Raw genomic sequence first — 26,633 nt, 5'->3', positions numbered from 1 at the left:
GAAATAAGTGAAACTTTGTATTCCATTGAGAGGGTTCATTTTCGTTTTGCAACTGTGCAGACAGCAGTTCTGAAATATTTTCATTAAATTTTGATTTTACTATCAGATTTTGTATCATTTGCAGATCCCATTTTAGGGGTTGATTTCTTTTAAATTTTATTGTTTTCAGGTGAATATTCATCTTCATTAAGACCAGTCTATGATCAGATCCACAGTCAGCACTTGGCATCACCTTTGAGTTCTATATTCCATTGAAGTAGCGTTTACTGACTACAATATAGTCTAATTGATTTTTGTATCTTCCATCCGGACTTTCCCATATGTATCGTGCTGTTGGTTTTTGCTCAAAATAAGTGTTAGTTATGAGACTGTTTGTTACAGAAATCAATCAGCTTTTGTCCTCTCTCATTCCGAATTCCAAGTCCAAATGGACCCACTTGTGTAGATGTTCTCTCTGATCCAACTTTTGCATTCCAGTCACTCATAGCACAAATAACTATCGTTCTTGCCTCCAACTTACTTCGTACATCATTCTAATTCATCATACGTGATATCTATTTCTGCTTCCTCATTCTGTTCTGTAGGAGCATATATTTGAATGATCAGCATATCTCCAGGTTTAGACTTCACTAGAATTGCCATTACTCTACCTGATTTTTTGATTAGGTAGAGTAATGGCAATTCTAGTAACCCCAATTTGAATGGAGGACTGCAGCTGTCATTGGTTAACTGGTCCCATGAACCTAGCTGGGAGGCTCACAAAGTAGTTTCACCGACCATCCCCCCTTCAGCCACCACCGAGGGGATGTCCTGATGCGCTGTGACAGCCCAGTGACATTATTCATCATTCATATTCAAGAGATCAGAAACCATTTTGGTCAATTGCCTCTGGACCCTCTCCAACATCTCTCTATACTTTTGAAAACCAGGTGACGAATCTGTGCACAGTAGTCCATATGTAGCCTAATCAGAGCCTTATATAATGAAAGGATAGCAAGATATTCATAAGGATTGCATGGATAAGGATCTAAAATTTAGAGGACATATTGCCAGAATTCATTGTGTTGTACTCACAATTTTGGCAATATGTCCTCTAAATTTTAGATCCTTATCCATGCAATCCTTATGAATATCTTGCTATCCTTGAATAGCAAGATTGCATCAGGCCAAACTGTCTTTAAAATATTCAAAATGTCATTTTTTTTTTTAAAAGGAAGTGGAATACCTGGGTCACAAAGTTGGCGAACATGGAACAATTCCTACTCAAAGCAACGTATGTGCCATTCTTGATGCAAAAATTCCAAGAACGGTGAGACAAGTCCGAAGATATATAGGAATGATAAATTTTTATAGAAAATTTATTCCAAATTGTTCAATGCTGATGGGGCCTATTGTCAAATTAACAAAAAAGGGTGTAAAATTTAATTGAACCAGTGAGCAGCAAAGCACCTATGAATCTCTAAATTTAGCTCAAACAAGATCCTCTGTCCTTACGTACCCTAAATTTGGGGAGACCTTTTTTCTTTCAGCAGATGCCTCACACGATACCATTGCCTTGGTGTTAGAGCAAAAGCATGGAGACGATTTCCAGCCTATAGCCTTCACTAGCAGAAAGCTCTCATCCTACGAGATGAACTATTCAGTCATAGAGAAGGAGGCCTTGGCAATGGTGTTTTCATTCAGGAAGTTGAGATATTTACTGTTAAGACAACATATAATACTGAGATCAGATCACCAGCCACTATCTTTCCTGTTCTCTATGAAGGATAAGAACCAGAGAATAATTATGTGGACCCTGGAACTCCCAGAGTATAATATTGACACACAACGTATCCCAGGAAAGAAAAATGTGGTGGCTGACTACTTATCAAGATCTCTAAGAGCAAACAATGAAGAAAATGAGCCTAGTAACAGTAACATTCCAAACCCCATACATAAGATCGAGGATATAGAAGAGAACAAGAATAAGCTCCCCCCCCACCTTCAATCATTGGAGAAACCCCTTATTATCGCAGCTCAGCAGAAAGACCCGATGTGGAGCACAGTTTATAACAGAGTTGAAAAGGGAGAACCACTGCCCAGAGAGTTTTCATTCCTGAAAACCCTGCATTTGGATGATGATGGGCTTCTACTATATCCAAGCAGTGGGATGGGAAGATGGAGAGATAAAATACTGGTCCCGACAGCCATGATCCTATGAGTGCTTTATACATTTCATGACTCTGACCTAGCAGGGTATCAGGGGTTCGAGTGTACGTGGCAACGCATTTATGATAGATATCTGTGGAAGGATATGAGGAAAGATGTGCTCTCGTATGTATCCTCGTGCCACATTTGCCAAAAGAAAGCCGGCTTTAGAGGGAAGGCCCCCGTGCAACCATTTCCTATTCCTGTCCGACCTTTCCAGGCAGTGGCCGTGGACATAATCGGGCCCCTACCCACTTCACAGAAAGGAAATAAATACATAGTGGTCGCAATAGACATGTTCACCAGATTCCCTGAGGCAGTGGCAATGAGAGATCAGACTGCACAGACTGTAGCTAGTAAATTCTTAAAGCTAATAGTATCCAGGTATGGAACACGTCAGACTCTCCTTTCTGAGCAGGGTGCAAACTTCACAGCTAAGATTTTGCTGCAGTTGTGCAAGACACTCAAGATAAAGAAGATTTTTACTACCCCATATCATCCCCCAAAGGAATGGAATGTGTGAAAGGCTAAATAAGACTCTGAAGCAGACACTGGCCAAGCTAGCTGACAAACATTCAGCAAACATTATTCACAGGACTGCCATTCATTCAGCAAAAAGAAGTTGCCCTTTACCGATTCGAACAGAGTTTCCCTTGTGATTTAAAATACTCTCACGTCGACTCTGGTTTTGCAGACATAGATGAGTATTTAAACTATTTGATTGAGCGTAATAAGATAACTCACGATTTGTTAGCAGAATCCAGCAAACACAGTTCACAAAAAACCAGAGCATACGTCAACAAGCTTAGAAAATATAAAGAATTGAACCCTGGAAACCTGGTTCTCCTTGAGCAAAAATTAATCAAGCAGAAAGGAGGAAAATTTGGAAGAAGTGCACTGGGCCCCCCTACGAGATTCAGAAGAAACTTTCTCCAGTAAATTTTAGAATTCGAGATGTAAAAAACTCTGAAAAGGTCATTATAGTAATTCAGATAGGATAAAGCTGTATAACAAAAGAAATGACAAGCTTGTGTGCTTCGGTGACTCCTTAGACTCATTATTAGAAAAAAGGACCTCCATCCATCAAGAAAGGAAGAAGGCGGGGACACACTATGACGATCAAAGGAGAAGGGATAACTTCATATCCGAGGAGGATGCTGCCCAATATCGCAGGTTCATGAACCAGGAGGGTCACAACGATAATGAATGCTACGAGACCCCCAAGGGAGGGCAGTACAGAGGCTGACGATACGGGGAGCAAGTCGCGCTTCCAGACACATTACTTCTTGAGATCAAGAAACACTGTAAACAATTTAGAGAGAGGCAGTAATAAAAATGACCACCCAGGTAACAGGAGAAATAGAATAAGGAGAGCAGGGTATTGTAAAGAGGTAAAATGCCCGATGGATAATGTCAAACAAGAGTCACAAATGCCAGTCGCGTGGACACACTATGACGATCAAGGGAGAAGGGATAACTTCATATCCGAGGAGGATGCTGCCCAATATCGCAGGTTCATGAACCAGGAGGGTCACAACGATAATGAATGCTACGAGACCCCAAGGGAGGGCAGTACAGAGGCTGATGATACGGGGAGCAAGTCGCGTTTCCAGACGCATTACTTCTTGAGATCAAGAAACACTGTAAACAATTTAGAGAGAGGCAGTAATAAAAATGACCACCCAGGTAACAGGAGAAATAGAATAAGGAGAGCAGGGTATTATAAAGAGGTAAAATGCCCGATGGATAATGTCAAACAAGAGTCACAAATGCCAGTCGCGTGGACACACTATGACGATCAAGGGAGAAGGGATAACTTCATATCCGAGGAGGATGCTGCCCAATATCGCAGGTTCATGAACCAGGAGGGTCACAACGATAATGAATGCTACGAGACCCCAAGGGAGGGCAGTACAGAGGCTGATGATACGGGGAGCAAGTCGCGCTTCCAGACGCATTACTTCTTGAGATCAAGAAACACTGTAAACAATTTAGAGAGAGGCAGTAATAAAAATGACCACCCAGGTAACAGGAGAAATAGAATAAGGAGAGCAGGGTATTGTAAAGAGGTAAAATGCCCGATGGATAATGTCAAACAAGAGTCACAAATGCCAGTCGCGTGGACACACTATGACGATCAAGGGAGAAGGGATAACTTCATATCCGAGGAGGATGCTGCCCAATATCGCAGGTTCATGAACCAGGAGGGTCACAACGATAATGAATGCTACGAGACCCCAAGGGAGGGCAGTACAGAGGCTGATGATACGGGGAGCAAGTCGCGCTTCCAGACGCATTACTTCTTGAGATCAAGAAACACTAAACAATTTAGAGAGAGGCAGTAATAAAAATGACCACCCAGGTAACAGGAGAAATAGAATAAGGAGAGCAGGGTATTGTAAAGAGGTAAAATGCCCAATGGATAATGTCAAACAAGAGCCCACAGGTCAGGCTGACGACATTCCCTGCTCGAAATTAAAAGACAAAACTGAGAATTGTCTGACCCAGAGAAAGCATGAGACACGATACAGAAACAGATTACACCCCCCCCCCAACCGGCCACGACGTTTATAGACGTCAAACTAAATCTGGTTACGAAGCTCTAAAACCCATTAAATAACATGGATAAGAAGTGTAATTTGGTGTCACTATTTCATTCACATTGGCCGATAGGGAGGTTAAAGAAAAAAATTTTCATGGCTTAAAATTTTTTCATGAAAGGGGCCTTTGTAAAATCTCGATGTAGCTTAAAAATACCAAAGCGCTTTACATTGATCATATGGTCACTTAAACTGTATGGGGATTCGCTATTAAGAGGCGTAATAATTGAGAGTTTAACGAAGTCGTACCAGCCGGGTGCGAACATAAAGGACGTCAGCAAATCTATTCGACTGCAAAAACAGAGGGTGAAAGAGATGATAATAGTGGCAGGAACGAATGATTTGAAAGAGGACAAAATGGAAATGATAGAGGATGTGAGGGAGTTGTTTGAGGTAGCAAAAGAGAAGAGTGACAGAGTTAGGATGGTGAGTATCTTACCGCGCTATGACAGCGAAGTGTTTAGAAGGAGGGCCATAATTGCCAATGACTTTATGCGTGGGTTATGCATGGAGAGTGGTGTGGAATTTGTGGATGTGTGGAATGAGTTCGATGGGCGAAAGGACTTATATAAGATGGATGGGTTACATTTGAATGGAGTTGGTGTACGGAGACTTGAAAGAGTGTTGATGAATGATGTGGAAGTGGATGTACAGACTCAGGGAAACTAGATTTATTAAGAGGGGGGGGAGTAGATATGCAGACTTTAGGGGGGCAGTTAAGTGTATGAATGAGTATATTATGCCCGGGCGAGTACGACGGACAACAAATCAGAATGGGATAATTAGTATAAGGAATCAAAGTAGGGATGGGACAAATGGGCTTCTGCGATTCATGTACACTAATGCCAGGAGTATTAGGAACAAGAAGGAAGAGTTTTTGGCCATGGTTGGCACTTCCAGGCCACAGGTTGTCGGTATTAGTGAAACATGGCTGACAGAAGATGATAAAGCTAGTGGGATTGAATGCGATGGGTATAGTGTTCAGGAGTGACAGGGTGAATAAAAAGGGGGGAGGAGTGTTATTGATGATAGCTGATGAGCTTCAGCCAAGGAGTATAGAAGTTGAACTGCAGGATGGGGAAAAAAGCACATTTGAGGCTGTTTGGTGTGAGATACAATCTAGCAGAACAAAATATACAATTGGGTGCTGCTATAGACCGGGTGATGGAGTGGATGGTGGGAATAGTATGCATAAGCAAATAGAAGAAATGAATGGAAGGAGGGTAATTATTATGGGTGATTTCAATTATGGTAACATTGACTGGAAAGAGGAGAGGGCACATGGGAGGAAGGAATTGGATTTTATGCAGTTATTAAGAGACGACTATCTACGGCAACATGTATTGGAAAATACCAGGGGGCAGAGAGTGCTGGACCTAGTAATTGCAACTGAGAATGTAGCTGTAACGAACATGACCATGTTGCCACCAATTGGTGAGAGTGACCATAAGGTCATGACTTGGGAGGTGGCTAAAGGAGTCGAATTTACAATTAAGACAGGGTATATGTGGAATTACCGGGGCTGGTAAGTATAACAAGCTTAGGTGTGTGCTTGGCTCAATGCCATGGCATGTAAAACTGCAAGGGCTGGATGTTGATGGTGCATGGGAGGTGGTTAAGAACTGTTTGCAGGAGGCAATGGTTGACTGTATACCAAGAGTCCGAATAATAAATCAGGTAGGGGTTAAATGGATGAATAACACTATTAAGCTTGAGCTGCAAAAAAAGAAACAATTGTGGAGGGAATTTAAGGAGAAGGGTGACCATTAGGTGCATGAACAGTATAAAGCTCACGCCAGGATGGTAACAAGGGTGGTAAGAAAAGCAAAAGCAGATTACGAAAGGAAATTGGCCATGCAGGCTAAAGAGAATCCCAAACAGTTTTTTCAATATGTTGCAAGTAAAAGGAAAAATGCTCATGGTAGAATGATCTTAAAAAATGCTGAGGGTAGGGAGGTAACTGAATCAGTCGATGTTGTGGAATTACTGAGCGAGCACTTTGCAAGAGTATATCATCCAGGTGGTGGCTTTGCGGAAATGGAGGAACCAACAGCTTATACTGGAATTGTGATGAATGAGGTAGAGGTAACTAGTCTATTACAGAACCTCAATGTCAATACATCTGTGGGATTGGATGGTATACCAGCTCGTGTCGTACGTGAAGCGGCCAAAGAATTGTCAGTGCCCTTGACCATTATGTTTAATTTGAGCCTCAGGACTGGGTCAGTCCCAAGGGGGTGGAAAGAGGGGAAAATAGTTCCACTGCACAAAGGTGGTTCCAAGGCTGCTGTTGAAAATTACGGCCAATCAGCATAACAGGAATCATTATCAAGGTCTTAGAGAAAATAGTCAAGAGGAAAATACAAGATTGGATAGAAGAAAATGGGATACTGTATTGGGGACAGCATGGTTTTGTGAAGGGTAGGTCATGCCTCAGTAACTTGCTCACGTATTATAACACAGTGACGGCTGAACTGGATAAGGGTAATGGGTTTACAGTGATTCTGCTGGACCTTGCTAAGGCCTTTGACAGGATACCACATGGAATTCTAATCAGTAAATTGCAGCATATGGGAATGGACATAGGGTTGGTGAGATGGATAGGAGGGTGGTTGACGGAGAGATATCAGAGAGTGGTTTACTCAGGAGTAGAGTCCACAAGACGGCCTGTGACTAGTGGTGTACCACAAGGATCTGTTCTTGGACCACTGCTGTTTAATTTGTTCATAAATGATATAGGAAAGGATCTGAGAGGAACAGTTCATTTGTTTGCGGATGATGCGAAGTTGGGTAGGGCAATAGTGAATGCAGATGACGTCAAAATTTTGCAGGATGATTTGGATAGATTGGAGGTCTGGGCTAGGGAGAATGGATGTCAATTTAATGTGGCAAAATGTAAGGTTATGCATTTTGGGGTGAAAAGATGGGAGGCAGTTTACTGCATTGGTGGAACCGTGCTCCAGGAAATTGATGAGGCACGAGATTTAGGAGTGTTGGTGGATAAGGAATTGAAATTTAGGGGACACATTGCAAAAGTGGCCAAATCAGCTCATCAAATCACTTGGTTGCTGAAGAATACGTTGACAAGCAGGTTATTGTTCCTCTGTATCGAGCCTTGATAAGACCTCATCTCGACTACTGTGCTCAGATTTGGTCACCTAGGTTTCTTCTTGATGGGGAGGAGGTGGAGAGGATCCAGAGGCGAGTGACCAAGATGATAGCAGGTCTGTGGAATGAACCGTATGAGAACAGGTTGAGGATTTGTGGGTTGCAAAAATTGGTTGATAGGCGGAGGAGGGGAGATATGATTGAGACATTCAAATTACTGAAGGGTTTCTATAAAATTAATTCAGAAGATATTTTTGAGAACAGGGCTGGTTGTGGGAGGACTAGGGGACATCCATGGAAACTGGGCAAAAGTGTGGTTAGTAAAGGTGTTAGAGCTGGGTTCTTTACTTTTAGAGTAGTGAATGAGTGGAATGCGCTCCCTGAGTCTGTGGTGGATGCTGTGACAGTGAATGAGTTTAAGGCGAGGTATGATAGATACTGTATGAATGTTGAATAGTTGTGATGAAAATGATTTGGGGCCTCCCTCGATGAGTCTAATGACTCCCTGGAGTTGCCCGTAATAATAATAATAATAATAATAATTAAACAGAATGGGCGAAGAAAGATTAGCAAAACAAGTGTTCTCTGCCAGGTTGGCAGGAAAACTACCCAGAGGAAAACCAAGATGTAAGTAGATTGATACGGTACAAAGTGCCTTAGACAATAGAAATATAAGATTTGATAATGTTGGAGTCTTGACAAGTAACAGACTGATTTGGAGGAAAATTGTAGATAGGAAGTTAGTAATGATGTAATTTTTTTTCAAGTAGTACTGTCATATCCTGTACACCCCTTGAGGGTACATGGCAGGAATTTGATGATGATGATAAAAGTGTTTTAATTATTTGACAAAAGAGTGCTGCCTGATCGTTTATTTTACAACTGCGCTGTTCTTAAATAAATCCGACTTGTGAGCGAGAAATAATTTAAGGCAATAAAAATGCAGTTCAGTTACTTACGAACCACGACTGTTAAAGTAAACATTGATAAAAGAAACTTCGCTCATGTGAGAGAGAGAGGGAAATCTACAGGAAGTTTTATTTAGTCTAATGCCAATTAAATGATATATTGGTGGTGCAGTCTGACAAATAAATTTCCAGTATTCATAGGTATTCGACTCGTAAATACGGAAGGAGGATATTCATAATATGCAGTAGAGTAAATGAGAAGGAATAAGAAAGAAAAAGTGTATTAGCATAGAGCTATAAAGAATTAGGAATAGAATAAAGATAAAAGTTATTACATATAAGGAAAATAATATACGTTTACAATGACTCAGACAGATATTACAATCACCCTTCTAACATTTGCTGGCCTAATTTATTACTATTACTTACAAATTACTACCCTCCACATTACCAGGTCTATAGCAACCGCTAACAAATTATTTCATTCTATTCATCTCTATCTCACACCATGCTGCTTCAAAACCACTACCACTATTTCCCCCTCAAATCTCTACCTTGCATGGAAATAACTTTTTCTATCATCAACAGCAATCCAACTCAATTTTTATCCTTTCTATCTTCAAAATACATGACCTTCAATATGTATGCATTTCATTGACTATAGAAGCGTTCGACAGAATAAGATTACAAAAATGAATGTGTAACAAAGGAAAACAATCGGACAAGATTATTCTTAAATTACATACTTATTTAACACAATCATGGGCAAAATAACATAATTTAAGAAACAGAAATTAAATGGAATAAAAATTTAAAAAAGAAAATTTTAATTTGGTTTGATATACAGATTATTTAGCATTACTTGGAGAAATGAAGTTGATCTCTAAAAGCAATTATTTAAACTCAAACAAATATGCAGTAGCAAGGACAAATGCTGGTCTTGAAATTCACCTTTGCTCTTGTTATCATTCAGGGAATGAGAGGTGTGAATAAAGCCTGATTAGCAGAATAACGAATTACTGACCATTTAAAACTATGTACAGGTAACTCTCGTGTAACGCGGATATTAGGTTATGCAGAAATGCCACATTATATAAATCATGTTATGCGAGTCTCAGATCACATAGAAAGTTATGTTCTGAATTTTTTTTTTTTTAATTATATAAACAAGAATGACATATCCAACAAAAAAAATATTTTTATATAATTCAGGTAATTCATGTAAGTTAAGAAAACATATATACTATGAAACAAATACATAGTATAAAAGTATAAAAATTACGAATTGTACTTAAACTTCATTGCACATAATGCATAAACGTTTTAGGCAAAATAAAATAGTGCATATTTTAATCTTCCATAGCACGAGGATTTGAGGATTCGTTAATAAACACTGGTTTTGTCATGTAATCACCTGATGCATTACTACAAAACAGTAGAGCAATTCCATCATTGGAAACTTTGAATCCAGGAGCTGATGTTTCGTTTTTCGAAATATAGGTGCGTTTTTACACTTTTTTCCAATATGTCCCAGATTCATCCGCATTGAACACCTGGTCTGCTATAAATGTTTATAAATTTTGAGAGTTTTTTTGTTTAATAAGATTTCCATCTATAGGAATTTTCTTTTGAGGTGCAATCTTCTATCGAAATCATTAGAGATTTCTTCATTTTTCTATTAGAATATTGCGTACACTAGCAATGCGCTTTGCACTTATCGTTGACCCAGCAATAAACACTTTCTCCGATTTTATGTTCATTTTGTTTGATTGTTCGAATTGTTGAATTCATTAAAATTCAAAGTCCCTGCAAAAACTCCTGGCTTTTCTCCAAATTTCAACGGATCCAAGATTTTGAATATTTTTCTTCAAGAGAAATTAATTTTGTTTTCAATGTTGGTTTTTCCCTTTCGTTGCAGCCATTACTATAAAAATATATATATATATTATTATTATTATTATTATTATTTTTTTTTTTTTTTTTTTTTTTTTTTTTTTTTTTTTTTTTACACAAAAAAGCAAGCATTACATATTGTATGTAACTCAACAGAAAATAAAGTGCTCAACTTCAGATGAACACCTATGATTTTTAGTGCACCTTCCTAGCAGAAATGAGGACAATCTTCAACAATAAATGATTTATACGGTGAACAATTGAGGTACATGCGTGCTAAAGTGTATTTGCCCTAATATAAATTCGCTACTAATTACGTGTGGGATACAGGCAGACACAAATTTAACGACGAAGATAAAATTTGATTTTTAAGTCACGCAGTGAAAAATACATGAAAAGATAAAGGGTTACTACAATTTGTAGACCATGCTTGATCGGAACTGTGTTGTATAAGTGCCGCGTTCAACAAGGGTTACTACAATTTTAGACGTTATATCGAAACCGCGTTATACGAGGGTTACCTGTATTTAGAAATTTATGTACATTTAATCATACAAATACAACATTTATTTTACAAATGATATTCTATCTTTTTCAATTTAGCTACTTGAATACAAATTCTACCCTACAGTTCTTCTTATGAACTGGTCAATAACATCGTCATAAAAAGTTTTGTAACTTAATTTTCTCAAGCAACATGCACACTTGTAAAGGCTGGCTGAAGCTCACTGGCTAGATCTACTTTGCCTGCGTATGGCCCATGTTTAAGCAACAGGGCGAGATGATATGAAGGGAGTTGAAATGGCTATACGCGTGCATGAAATCACAGTGCTGAAATGAGGACCTGGATGCTTCCAAAACCAAGCAAGCCAAGGTAGCTTGACTAGCATCGGCCTTCGATACATAATGCAAAGCTCATTATTGCCGCACAAGCTTAAAACGTCTTCCGTCTACAAAAATAAAAGCCTAAATGAAATGCTTATAAATGCATGCATTTATTAACAAATAAATATTACTTTTTTCTCAATTAATGAGCTTGTGCAGCAAGCATGGAGAATTCGCCACTGTGCGGTAGTTTTAACATGAAAATATCAACAAAGAAATCTATGGTAATTGCGATAGAACCAGTTAGATATGAATTAGAACTAAATGGGAACAATACTGGAACAAATAATGAAATTTAAATAACTAGGAATAACTGAACAGTGAATAACACAGGAAGGTTTCTCTTCAACAATTTTTTTAGCTTCTCGAGCATGCCTTGATTTCCCTTCTTAAAGATGGTACTATGAGCTCTAGTGAATGGAATTCTACTTTTATACTACCCTCCTGAATTATGCAGTGCAACTGCTGTAAAATTCTTATACAGTATATGCTCATCATATATGAACATCTTTGGTTGAATGTCATTAATCCACTTTTGCACAGTTCAGATTGTTGACAGCTTTTCTACATGCAAGACTGAATTCTGCCATGGACATGAATGTTCATGATGTCTTTAGGTGGGTGATCATCACAGAGTTTACTGGAAGTTAGAAGTAATTTTAAAAGTTTAATGTTTGGTCAATAGAAGTCTTCCAGATTTTGTAAAAAAATAAAAAATGTTTAGAAAAAACTCCCTTTAGTGGGTGGAGTAACATCCAGGTCACCTGTACATATGAGTTTGTATGTTCTCTATGTGATATTAGTAGATTCAAACATTTACTTCCTACTTGTCCATGTTACGGCAAGAATTTTCAGGATTACCTTAGCATTCTTTAATTGTGACATCTGAACTTCAGCTCCCTCTAAACAACACATCCAGACCCTCTTTCCACATTGATGTTCCTCCAATATGATATGTCTCATTCCATTTTTCTTTTTTTATGTTGTACCCACCCACAAAAGGTTATTTACAAACCTTATACAGAAAAAAAAAAAAAGATTTTTTTTCCCTGTATTTATCGATTTTATATATTCTTTGTATTTTGTATTTTTGACTTCTTTTTTTTCCCATAGTCCAGAAACCCTGCTCTAGAGATCAAACAAAACTTTTTCAAGCCATCAGGTCTCCAATAATCAGAGTAGTGGTCTCACACTAGGTGATGAAATTCGTCTTCCATCTAAAGACAATCGCAAACATCTATACCCATGGTGGGATTCAAATCTGCAGTCTGTTGGTTGGAGAGCAGGTACACTAACCACTTGGCCAACCAGACTGGCAAATTTCCTCTCAAGTGACGACTTCACACTAACAATGAACTGATTCTCATTGTCTGCCCTAAATACCAATCTATTTAACAAATCCTCTTATAAGAACAAGAGATCACAGCATCCAGAAATTGCACTTCCTAACTGAACATTAGCAAACCACTGAACATCTCCTCCTGAACTATGTCATCAACATATGGATTAAACAATAGCAATCAGTACCAGAACAGAATCCTATAGCACCTTAGTTCTCACTTTGGTTCTTTTGGTGGTAGAGTATTTCTGTCATTGGACACCAATGACAGAAATACTCTATCCCCCCCAAAGAACCAAATGACTCCTGTTGACCAACTATTCCTGTAACCAGGCTACCAATTGACTATCCATGCCAATTCTTCTCAATTTCAACAAGGGTTATCTTTGTGCAAACATCTTTACAAATCTAGAAAAATTATCATATCAGTATTACCACTGCCCTACTGTAATCCTATTATATAAAATATAACCAGGTTACTTAAACAAGACCTTCCTTCAACAAATCCATGCTACTCTTCACAAAGATGGCATACAACCTGAATCGAGAATGGACATCTAAAAAAGAGCTGCTCTATCTGCTTTCACCACCACCACCAGATATACACCCAAGATGGACATCGACAGATTTCCCCTTATGCAGTGACACTATTTTTCCCTTGGATTGACACTTTTTTTTTCACTGTATTTTTTTCTTCATGTAGTTGCTGCTGTAGGAGGGATCAGTCTGAAGTAGGCATCTTCTCATATCCTATTTGGAAATCATTGAAAAGTATTAAAGAAATGCCTCTCAAATACAACTACCTTACATCATTCCAGTTATTATACTTTAGGAGGAGAAATGATTGTGGAAGACTGACATTGCAGGATAAAAATGGGAATAGAGTGACTCATGCAGAGGACATGGTGGAGTTGTTCAATGAGCACTTTATTGGAATATTTCATCCTGGAAAAGAAGGTTTTAATACTAGAGGGATAGGGTGAGTTTAAAGGTGCAAGAGGAGAGTGTGTTCCAAATACTAAGTACTCTAGATACCAGTAAAGCTATGGGAATGGATGGTATTTCACCACAGGGTTTTGAGAGAATGTGCTAAAGAACTGACAGCTCTGTTGACCTGGCTCTTCAATAAAAGTCTGGCTGAGGGAAAGGTACCCAAGGAATGGAAGGAAGGTAAGATAGTGCCACCGCACAAGGGCAATAGCAGACTGGAGGTGTCTAAGTTTGTAAATAATTCCGCTAAGACCTTAACAACTACTGATGATAGGTCTTGGAGAAATTAGTGAGGGACCATATACAGCGTTGGGCAGATGAGGGTAATGTTATCTGTGAGAATCAACATGGATTTGTTAAGGGGTGCTCTTGCTTCAGTAATATGACTGCCTTTTATAATAAGTGACAAGAGCAGTTGATGAGGGAAAGACATACTGCCATTTTTTTGGATTTTGCGAAGCCGTTTGACAGAGTGCCACATGATAAGCTGATATTTAAGTTGCAGCACATGGGTTTAAATGTTAGGTTAGTCAAATGGATTCAGGATTGGCTGTCTAATAGGTATCAGAGAATAAAGAAGCAGAAGGTTACAAGTGGGGGTTCCACAGGGCTCAGTACTGGGACCTGTATTGTTCAACCTTTACTTTCTTTCTTTCACTTGGTGGAATGGCAGGAAGGAGCGATGACAAGGGGCCATCCCTGGAAGTTACGAAAGGAAGCTGTGAACAAGATAGTGAGGAGTGGTTTCTTTGCATGGAGGGTGGTTGAATCGTGGAATACATTGCCTGAGAAAGTGGTTAGAGCAAGAATAGTCAACGAGTTCAAGAGTGGTATGATAAACTTTGTGTTTCCTAAAAACAACCTCCTGCGATGAGTCTCGACTCCATGGAGGCCTGGATGATGATGATAATAATAAGTTCTCATTTAGGTGGAAAAGCTACCTCCCTAAGACTTATGTTTTGTGCTGAATCATATATTTTGTAGAAGAGAGTGGGAGCAGAGTGCAAACTGTAACTGGAATACTTTGCAGATTAATGCAATGGCTTTTAATATTAATATGAAGTGCAATGCAAGGAAGCCAAGCTTATATGGCATTTATATCAGAATATGAACAACATACTCAAGTGCAAAATTATATTAACGGTCTTCGCACACAATTTCCAGTAACTATACATAATAAAGTAATAACTTTTCAAATAGAACTATTGTGTTTAAGTAAAAAGTGTTAACTATTTCCAATAAAACTAACATACCTAAGCACAGAGTACAAGGAATACCATTTACACTAAATTAATTTTCCAAATACTTATTCATGGCCCTAAATTTGTCTAAAGTGTCCTTAACTACTTGTCCACACACTACACTACTGTTATAGATCTTGTGACTTCTCCTGTACGGGGTCAATAAAATCCACTACTACAATACTTTCTGTAAGTTTATTGCTATGATTGACTACTACTCTTTTGCTAAAATCATATTTTATTTAAGTCAAACTGTGAACCCTTCATCAGTTTAAAATTATGTCCTCTCATTCATAATTCCTGTGAAACAGCAAAATATCATGAAAATTTAACTTGTTGATTCCTTTACCATCTGCATAGGTATCAATCATATCCCCTCTTATTTGCTTCATCTAAAGTTTACAATATGCAAAATTGAAGTTCTCTTCATAAGCCATTCATTCTAGATAACAATCTGGTTGCTTTCCTCTAACATCTCTAGAGAAATTAAGGAGTAGAGCAACATCAGACTTATCTTGAATGGTTTTTCTAAGATAGGAGCTCCAAACATGAATATACAATATTCTAAATGAGGCCTTACCACCATTCTGTATAGGGGAATAATTACATCTTTGTATCTATATCTACTGGTAATGTTCCTATTTACAGTCCTAGCTACCTTACAATACTATTTAGAGAACTTCATACTGGGCTGCATTATTATTCCTAGGTCCTTTTCATCTTCTCCCGTTCTAAGTTTATCTTTTAATAATAAGTTACAATTAGATTTTTGCAATCTACGTGAAAGACTTAAAATTTTGAAATGCTAAACATTAACTACTATTCCTGAAGCCACCAAGTTAACATATTTAAGTCAGTCTGTAGCATACCCCTTGATCTTTATTGGCTATCCTAACCAATTTTATGTGTAAATTAAACTTTTAATTCTATTATTAATATCAATGATGAAAATTAAAAGCAATGGACCCAGTACTGACTCTTTTGCACTGGTTACCAAAGGACAAAAACAGATGCATACCCATTCAATGTCACTCTGTATCTTCTTCCTTAACCTTCAAACCAATTCAGTACCTGTCTCTTAACACCATGTTACTCCAGTTTGTAAATAAACAGGATAAGGTTGCAAAATTGTACAGAATGCTTTACTAAAATCCAAATATATGATACTGAAACTATTCATCTTCTAATCCCCTTGGTTATGGGCCCTATACCACTTGTTTCAATCTTTCTCTGCTCAGGTATTTCAAATGTCAACATTCCGAAACCATTCAATCATCCTTCCATCTTCGCTCTCTCTCTGTTTGTCCTGGCATTCATCTTTCTTCATATGGATGCCACTGAATGATTGTCCATTGTTCACTTTACATAAGTGCAATATGCCCTATCCATTTCAATCGCTTTCCCACTACCATCATTTGTTTCTTGTCTCATATCATCATTAGTGAAGAGAGAGAGAGAGCACCGCTTAGTACAGTTCTCTCTCTCTCCATTTTAAATTCAGCTTTTCTCAATGTCCAGTATTTGGTTACTGCTGAAATCTACACGATGCATCTAATTCCTTAGGAATAGTATAAAAGTTAACTAAATTTGCCAAACAGGACTTACCATTAAGAAAACCATGTTGTGATTCGCTTGCAATTTTATCGAGTGCATGTGATTTATTATTATTAGTAGTAACATTTCACCTCCATGGAATCAAATACTCATCGTGGGAGGTACGCAGTAATCCAACAATGCTCATCCAACCATGTCTTAAAATGATTCAGTGTGATAACCACAAAGAATACTACTGTTTTCAATACATTTCTGTATCTTACTTCTCACCAATCTCCTCAGTACCTTCACCAGAACTCCAGATATACAGTTGGCCTATAATTTGAAGCCACATCCTTATCACCACCTTTATGCAGTGGAACAATTTTACTTTCTTTCCACTTCCTTGGAACCTCTGCTGTTGTATGACCCTTATTAAACAAGCATGCCAATGCTACTGCCAACTCCCTAGGACATTCCCTTAAGATGCATGGCGATATGTCATCAATCCTATATTGACATCAAGGTTACTGATTTCCTCAAATACCTCTTGCTCACAATTAAGGTATCCTGTGTCCGCTACACTTGTTCCTCATGATTCCACTTTGATAAGGATGAAACACCCTTATAAATCAATCACTGAATACCACCAATGTCTTCTGCAGCAGTTACCATTCTACCATTTTCATCCATTAACATAATCTTACCATGATCATTCTTCCTTCTACTTGCCACATCTAAAAAAAACTAAGGTTCTTCTATGCCTAATTAGTCAATTTCTGTTCATACTACACTTTTGTTTTCCTAACTGAATCACTCTCCTGGCTTGTTCTTTATACTCTTCATGAAACTGATTATTACCATTATTCATCTTGTACTGCCTCCTGAGTACTTTATTCCAAATTGCATGCTTAAGAACTTCAGTCATTCATTTTACACCGACCTTATTCACCTTTTGGCCTTCGGAATACATTCACACATTGATGCTGTTATGTATTTCTTTGTCGGTTCCAAAGTAGCATTTATTTCCTTACCGCTCAACTCCTAATTCCATGCTATAGCTTTAAGCTGTTCTTAAGCTTGTCATAATCACCAGCCTTTTTACCGGCATACAATGTATTTTTCTTGCTTGTAATTTCGTACTGGTATGCAGCCGCGTCTATTGCAAATTAATTTTGGCATATCCAAATGGGGGAGTACCATGTTTGAGAAAATAAAAAAAAGTAATTTAACGAATAGTAACCATCTGTATGCACTTAAAACTATACTGCTTTTACGAAAACAACAAATTCTTACCTTGGAAAGTATCCGGTCAAAGCAGCCAGCATAAAAAGAACCCAATACATGGTGAAATAATAACTATACCTGATGTAATGTTAACTTCGTGATTTAAACAGTGCAGACTCCAGCTGTCGTTGATTTATATTATCAAGAAACTGTCGATAACAACTAGTTCCAAGAAAACAAAAAAACGAAATTAAACAGTACACACCCCACTTCCTCGTTGCCATAACCTTTTCAATTCAATAACAAACCGAAAATAAAATACAAAAAAAAAAAAAAAATCCTTATCGTAAAAATAAATATATCACAATTTCAAAACCAAAGGTCAAATAAAACCACCAACGACTGTTAACATATCACAGTTGATAAAAAAGCTTAATCAAGTGCATGTAAATAAGGTAAATGTTACATTCTCGCACCAGTTTTACATCCTAGACATATGTACTTCCAAAAAAAAAAAAAAAAGGTCACATGACACCCAAATCTATTAGAGGAAATTAGAACGGATGCACTAAAGCTACGTAAATTTCTTTTGAAAGAAAAACAAACAAAAAAAGTTTTTAATATGAAAAACGACACCTGTCATGAGAATATCAGTTTATATTCCTATACAGATAGAGTGACAAAATGTCAAACGATAACGTACATAAAACCTTTGTAAGATACAGGATAAAAAATGAAATTTAATCTTTCTTTTAAGTAAATCAGTTTTCTTGCTTATGTTCAAAAAGATTATACTCCACTATTTCTCATCCTCTTTCAGCACGTACTGATTGAATTACGAAATTACTGCCTGATCAGAAATCAGAACTTAATTTATAGAACTGAAGACAAGGAGTCAACCTAAAAAGAACCAAGAAAAGAAGTGGGACTGGAAGACTGGACAAGTCCCACTTAGACATAACTGATATTGCCAAGACTAGGTAAACTAAACAGGCGAGATACTAGAGCGATCAAGAATAGCAAGGTGTAGCTGTTATGTCCAAGACTAAACACTATGACAAACTTCTTGAATGGAAAGTTATTTATTTATTTCGTATCCAAACACAAGTAGTACAGTAGTAAGTGAGTGGTACAACATTATAATTATTTTATAATGTTATTTTATAAAATGTGACACCTCCAGGGAGTCCAAAGACTCATCGAGGGAGAGTGTGCCAACAGCATCGAACGGTTGAACCCCTTCCAACTACGAACCGCTCTCAAACTTACTTGACCTTTTGTGTGAGCCATTAGTAGCAGAAGCTCTACCAATCGACCAACCTTTGCTGGCAATTTATTTACAACAAATTAGGATAGATTACAAATGAGAACAGCTTTAATTTGATAGGAGAATTATACAGGGAATAATAAATAAAATATGAAAAAAGAAGCTATCTATACATAAGTTATATACAATAAACATGGTCAGATGTTCCTCTAGTATTTTGCGCAATCAATTGCTCTTTCTGTGCAGGATATAAGGTCCTCTTTTGTGCAAGGTGATTGAAGAAAGGGACAAGAAAGAAGGTGTTCCATGGGCTGGATAACTGTGAGTGTGGGTTGTCCCACACTCACAGGTTATCTCGTTCAGTGAGGTAGCCTAATTTGATGAGGTTTTGTTGAGGGTCCTGTTGTTCGAAGTCTGTTGAGACTTTTCCAAATATTCCAGTCCAAGTGGGCACCACATGGAAGTTGCTCGGCTGTTGGAATACCAGTATTATTCTCAGGATATAGGGTAAGCCATTGTTGAAGTGTTGTCTCTGGAAGGTTTTTAGGTGGTTTAACAGTTACTAGGAAGCTATTTCGGGATCTTAATTTTTGGGGCACTGTGGTCTGGCCAAATAGTGGATGGCGTTCGTCATTCGTTTGTCTGCTTCTTTCGTCAACTGAGAATGCTGATCTTCGAATTGAAGGGGTGCAATACCAACCAAAGTATACAGGTGTTTTAGTAGTGTTGGTTTCAGGCGTCCTGTAATTAAGCAGGCGTCCTGTAACTTGCATTCAATGCTGGGCCCAGTTTTTCAGCATGGCAGGATCTGGAGCATACTGGGCAGGCATATTCAGCAGCAGAAGAATAGCAATGGGCCAAGGCAGATCTCAGTGTGCTAGGGTCTGCACTCCATTTGGAGGAGGTAAGCTTTCTTAGTATGTTGTTTCATGCATCCACTTTTGCCTTCATTTTTCTATATGTGCTTTATATGAAGGGGTGCGATCGAGAGTCACACCGAAGTAGACTGGCTGCCAGGAATGTTCTATATTAGAGCCTTCCCAAGAAACGTGTAGTTTCCTGTTGGCTTCCTTATTGTTAAGGTGGAAAAGGCCAGTCTGGGTTTTCAAGGGGTTTGGTTTTAATTGGTTACTGCTATAATATGTGGTTAGACTATAAATGGCAAGTGATAGAGTAGTTTCAATGGACTTGAATTTTTTTTGATTGAGTAGCTATGGCAAGATCATCAGCATAGATAAAATTTCTAGTTCCTGGAAAGATGGGCAGATCATTGACGTAGATGTTGAAAAGTAATGGTGATAACACACTTCCCTGGGGAGGCCATTTTTGAGGGCTGCCAGCGGCTCTTCCTTCCCCCCCCCCCCCGGTCCACAAAAAAAGTGTCTCTTTTCCAAGAGTGATTGGATCAGGAGAACAAGGTGGTAGTCTCTAGTTATTCTGTATATTTTATTTCTGGGGGGGGATGATTTATGGTATCATATGCTGCAGTCAGGTCTACAAAGACTACTCCTGTGGCTAGTTTTTGCTCATAACCATTTTCTATATATTGAGTGCAGTTGAGAATTTGTGATATACAGGATTTGCTTTGTCTAAAACCAGCCTGCTCAGCAATAAGATGGCGTTCAATTAGGGGGTGCAGCATATCCAAAAATAATTTTGAATTGAATTGATTGCTGAGTAGTGATATAGGTCTGTAATTTTTTGCTTTAGTTGGAGTTTTCCCTGGTTTCAGAAAGGCCACCACTTTAGCATGCATTCAGATTTGTACTATCACTATCACTTGCCATTTACAGTTTTAATGACCATTCTTTATTAAACCTATTCTTTATTAAACATTTTGGATTACTGGATCTAAAATGTTTAATTTGTTTATTACAGATATCATCAAGGCCTGCAAATTTTCTAGGGTTTAATAGGTTTATGGTAACATTGAGTTCAGTGATGGTGAAATCTGAGTTAATCATATTTTGTTTCTCACTTGGGGGTTTCTATCTTATTTTTGGGTGCTTTTTAGGGAATTTTCCATTCAGCAGCAGCTGGGGAGCAATTTGATTATCTGTTACCTGTGGATGCTCATATGGCTTAGTGAAATCTTTGTTAATTCTGTTGATAAAGTTCCATGCCTTTCTGCTACTAGGGGTCATATCAAGGGATTCTATTTCTTTTTTCCATGAGGAATGCCTTTCCTCTGCCATCTTGAAGCATCATTTTTCTCCTGCTTGGATAGTCTCTGAGAATGGGTTGGTGTTAAGTTGTAAGTAATTAGCATACTGGGCTTCTATGTCACTGGAAAGGCCTGGAATATAGTTTGTGCAGCATCCTTGGGGGATGTTTTGTGGAGATTTTCCTCAGTATTTTTATGAATTCTGGATACTCTTGAGGGATTGGAGGGACTGGTTCTATGGAGCGGTCAAGATCATCCATGAAACCCTTCCAATTAGCTTTTTCGAAATGAAATCGTCGTCTGTAAGGGACTATGTTAGGCATAATGGTTGGGTTGAATTGAAGCAATATAGCTCTATGCTGAGTATGTGTAATGGGATTAAAAACCTTTTAAACACAAATGTTGGATATTTTTGAGTTAACAAATATGAGGTCAGGGTTATAGCCTAGGCTGACCATATTTCCTTGTGACAAAAACGGGACGGGATTTATGTAATATTCTGTATTCATGAAAAAGTATGACGATAAAAAACGTTTTATTACATAAACACATTGAGCTTACCATTTTTCTTCAGTGACAGAACCCATACAAAAATTTGGGTAGACGTAGAGGGGACTGTATTTCAGGTAAGGAAATAAAGTCTATAATTTTGTCTTCAACACCACAATTTGGCAAAAAGTACCGCACAACGATTAGAAAAAGTTTGATGTCGTTTTTGTTTGATGCATCCAACCTGAAATTTGTAATGCTTTTTGTTTTATTCAAATCCTCTATTACTTCGCCCAACATGTATGGTGATAAAACTTTTTGATAATTATTGCTTCTGAATTTCGTCCTGATGAAAATATTGGTTCATAAATTTTATTTATCAATGTCGACAAGAAGTCATTTGCGCGAAAACATTGCCGTGACACACTGTATAATAAGCAACAAGAGCTTCACTTGCTACAATTTTATCGCTTTCACTACCATAAACGAGCTGATATTTTAGCTGAAGCCAGAGTCTTTTCAGCATCGTTATGTTTCTGGCTACGTAGACATTGGTTGATGTCGCTTCTGCCTCCACGAGCAACGGAAAAATGGATAATACAATGTTGGCATACCACTTTTCTTCCATCGCTACACAGCTTGTCCAGTTTAAAAAAAAAAAAAAAAAATCAGCTAACGCCTTTTTATTCCCCGTATACGGGGAGTAGGCGAGGCCATTTAGCCCTATCTAACTTTTGGAGACTGAGTGGGCAGTTCAATCTCCACTGGTACCAATCAGAGATAGATGGCCCAAGGCTATCACTAATTAAGCGGTACTCAGTGAAGAGAGACGGCTCAAATGTGCCGCCATCTCGTGGTCCCTAACCCTAACACAATATATTTAATGTCTGAAATAATGTGGGTTCTACGGTCGATTTTCTTGAGTTTACAGGACGAAAAACCCGAGTTTCCTGGAGGAAAAACCTGCTTGCCCGTGCCAGAGATCGACTAACTCGGGAACCGGTCGAAAAAAGGCTTAGAAAAATTTCCTCTAGTCGCCGACTAGACTCGAAACCAAGTCTTCCTTCGTGCGGCCAAGCGCGGTGGTTGGCAAGCGCCACATCCACTGAGCTACACAGGCTCCCTTTTGAATTTTTTCTGGAGATTCATTAAAATTGCAGTTTCGACATTGCAAGTACAGACTTAAAACTTTAAGAAATATGAAATTTAAACCACTGGCATTGAATAACAAAGCCGGTGGTTAGCATACAGGCAAAACAAAGACTAATGCTACAGCAGAACGGACGCCGCATCTGAGACGCGCAAGTGTTGCCAACATGCATTTTTTATTTTCTCTGAATAAATCACTGCGGATATTATTATTATTATTATTATTAGTAGTAGTAGTAGTAGTATTTAACACTTCCAGGGAGTCCAAAGACTCATCGAGGGAGGCAGTTGTATAGCTAGAGCTTTTGCCGCCTGGGGCGATCCCAGAGTTTGCCGCTCCTCTCAATACATACCAAAATACTACCAAAATTCAAAACGACGTATAGGGAAATAAATTAAAACACTATGTTTATTTTTGAAGTACAACTTTTATTTCAACATTCTAACATATTTTTTTTTGCTTTTTCTGTTAGCAAAATCGTCGATGACATTGGCGAAGTCTATTTCGTAGTAATGTAGGTAATTCTTAATCAATTTCATTTAGAAAAACTCCTCTCAACTAGCAACAAATTCGCAGTAGGATTACAATATTTGGAAATGAGTTCTTGAGACTATATTTTAGAATTAACTGCAAAAGTTCAAAAAAGGTTCAAAGTGCCTCCCCGGAGAGAACCGCCCCCCCCCCTTCCCCAGCTACGCATCTGGAGGGAGGGTATCCACTCTACAACTCTTCAGTAACCGCAACTACCTTCATCATCTACCGCCGACTACCACCGGTAGTATTTTCACGTATAATCACATACATCCATGCCCACGGCGGAATTCAAACCCACAGCCTTTTGGCTGGATAGCGGATACGCTAACCACTCGGCCAACCAGCCGGCATTTAGTATCGAACAATGCGACTCCATGGTTATACAAATTACTGGTATCCATGATATTGGTATACGATTATAGGTTATGAATAATAATTTACGACTGACCAATATTAAAGTATATTTATAGTTTTTATTAAAAACGGGACAAAATTGACATTTTTATTAAATCGGGGGGTCGGCCGGGAAAAACGGGAACATATGGTCAGCCTATTATAGCCTCGCGAAAATCTGCCACTGTTGAAAGATGCAGGGAGTTTTGGATTATGTATCATGTTTAGAGAAAGGTTTTCAGCCCATTTTTCAACAAGTTCTCCATCTTCGTTACAGGTTGTGTAACCCCAGTTAATACTATGACTGTTAAACGTTCCCTAATACAACATTAGTCATGCATGCATTATTATTGAGGAGGATGTCAGGGAAGGAAAAAGCTTCCTCTGGCGGTTTATAAACTGAGGTGATTGAGATATTTTTAAATGTCATTCTAATAATCTCAATGTTACTGTTGTTCGTTGAGTCAATGGACGATGGCATTAAGTTTTCTCTTGTAAATATTGCGCTACCATATTTATCATGGGTATCTCTTTGATGAGTTTCAAAGAGATTCCGATGCCCCATGGATGTAACGTCTTGGGGTAACTTCCCCTCTGTGAGTTTCTTGCGAGCAGAATACATCACGGTCATTATCTCATTGGAGAAACCTTCAATATTAAAAAAAAGAAGGGAGGGTGCGCATCAGCTAGGCTCTCATTCCTGCACACTGTTAGTACCCAGTAGGCAGGGCCGGATTTAGACTAGCTGAGGCCCTAAGCCATACAAAACCCAGAGGCCCCCTACTGTTTTAAATTACACCAGCTGGTCTTTTTTTTTTATTTGAGGCCCCGGCAGATTTCGAGGCCCTAAGCTGTAGCTTTTTTAGCTTATACGTAAATCCGGCACTGCCAGTAGTGGAAACTAAAGCTGCTATCAACCAAACGCAAGTGATAGAAAGTTATTCAAGTACACCAACTGATCAAACATATTGGTACATCTGTTCATAATGGATAGAACTATATACAGGATGTTTCAAATTAAAATTACAGTATCCCTATGTAAAGCAAACTGTAGAGAGAGAGAGAGAGAGAGAGAGGATGAGACAGCACACGAAATAACCTCAAACTATGGATTCATTCACAATCAGTCGCACCATCATCGTCCGTCCCAATAGTATGAGATTATTAAAACTTTATATCTTTTAGTAGTAATGACTTTTAAATCTAAATTTTGTGCAATTTCATTCTCACCTAAATTTTCTTTCGGAACTCGGAATACTTATCAGACTGGTTCTATTTCTAATATTCCCAGAATTGTACTAAATATTTCTGTTAAGTTTTGATTTAATATTATTTTTAATATTTGCTATGGTCCAGTTATTGGCTAAATGATTGTTTAAAATATTTAAGCCTACTTGACTTAAGCTTCAACTCTTCTGGAAGTTCTATACTGTCAACAATTATTATTCATTAATAACATTTCTAAATTTTTACAATAATCTGTTCTTTCAGTATTCTTACATGATTTTTATTTTTTAAGCAAAATGAATGTCGGTTTTTTAAACTGTACAGGAAAGCCTCGCTTAAAGCGAATTTTTCGATATGCGCGATAACCAGTTAGCGCGATTGAGTGAAATGATACACTTTCCCGCTTTAAGCGAATGATTAATCAGTTAACGCGACTTTTTTACGTTATGAGAAATTTTAAGTTATGTGAAATTTTTTGTTGCCAATCTGCAGCGAGCAGGAAAGCCGGAAGTCATTAAGAGACATGAAAGTGGCACTAGTAATACATGCGAGACCTGGGATAAGACAGTGAGTCTACAGTTTAGCCTATTTTAAATAAGAGCAAAAATTACAAAGAAGAAGGAAAAGTTGCTACTGCTTATTTAAGCATGCCGATCACCCTAAATAGAAGCCATTTAATGATCGAGATGGAGCGTCTTCTATCATTCTGGATTGAGCATTATAACAAAAAAAAGAAAAAGAATACCTCTTAGTACAGGGATATTCAGCCAAAAGCTCTCAACATTTTTACCTCATTGAAAGATATCAAATTTCAAGAGGAATATGAAAGTTTTTCTGCGAGTTTAAGATAGTTTGTTTTAAAAATCGAACTGGAAAATGTAAGAATAACTGGGGAATCTGCTAGTGCTGATAAAGATTCTGTGGCCAAGTTTCCTGAAGAATTGCAAAGGATAATTCAGGAGAGTGATTATGACGATCGGCAAATATTCGACGAAATTGGTCTCCTTTGGAAGCGTATTCCAACAAAAACTTTCCTAGCGAAAACTGAAGTATCTCAACCAGGATACGAAGAATCTAGAGATCATCTTACGCTTTTATTAGGAGGCACTGCAGAGGGGACTTTAAACTCAAGTTTATGTTAATTTCTCGTGCGCAAAATCCAAGATCTAACATTATTGAAGAAATCAGCACAATTGGAAAAGAACTTAGATTTCATGAATAGCGTGCGTGCATATGAAGAAGATAAGGAGTGCGAACAAGAAGAAGAAGTTACGACTAAGGGGCTAACTGCAAAAGAACTTCAGCTAGTTTTCAATCATACTGAGTATTATTATTATTATTATTATTATTATTATTATTATTATTATTATTATTATTATTATATTAACGGTGTCTCCATGGAGTCAAAAGACTCATCGCGGGAGACCCGACATTGACACACTAACCATTATTTACACAATACCTGTCATACCTCTCCTTAAATTCATTCACAGTTGAA

At 38.0% G+C, this 26,633-nt stretch overlaps 1 protein-coding gene across 2 annotated transcripts in view; it reads right to left on the bottom strand.

Annotated features, from left to right (window-relative positions):
* The window catches only part of RNaseX25 (Ribonuclease X25), a 166,785-nt gene extending 148,418 nt beyond the window's left edge, over nucleotides 1–18,367 (bottom strand). The window contains exon 1 of one of the 2 annotated variants that reach the window (XM_090395238.1): nucleotides 17,981–18,367. In XM_090395238.1, coding sequence (XP_090251364.1) covers nucleotides 17,981–18,030 — 50 coding nt within the window. In that variant the 5' untranslated portion in view covers nucleotides 18,031–18,367. The remainder of the gene's footprint in view (nucleotides 1–17,980) is intronic. The other variant, XM_090395239.1, reaches the window with a different exon arrangement.
* Between the last annotated feature and the right edge of the window lie 8,266 nt (nucleotides 18,368–26,633).

Source organism: Typopeltis vanoorti, chromosome 7 (assembly GCF_054136105.1).
Source record: "Typopeltis vanoorti isolate ZY-2024b chromosome 7, IOZ_Tvanoo_1.0, whole genome shotgun sequence".
Taxonomy (NCBI): Eukaryota; Metazoa; Arthropoda; class Arachnida; order Uropygi; family Thelyphonidae; genus Typopeltis; species Typopeltis vanoorti.
This window is presented reverse-complemented; position numbering and strand designations above follow the sequence as displayed.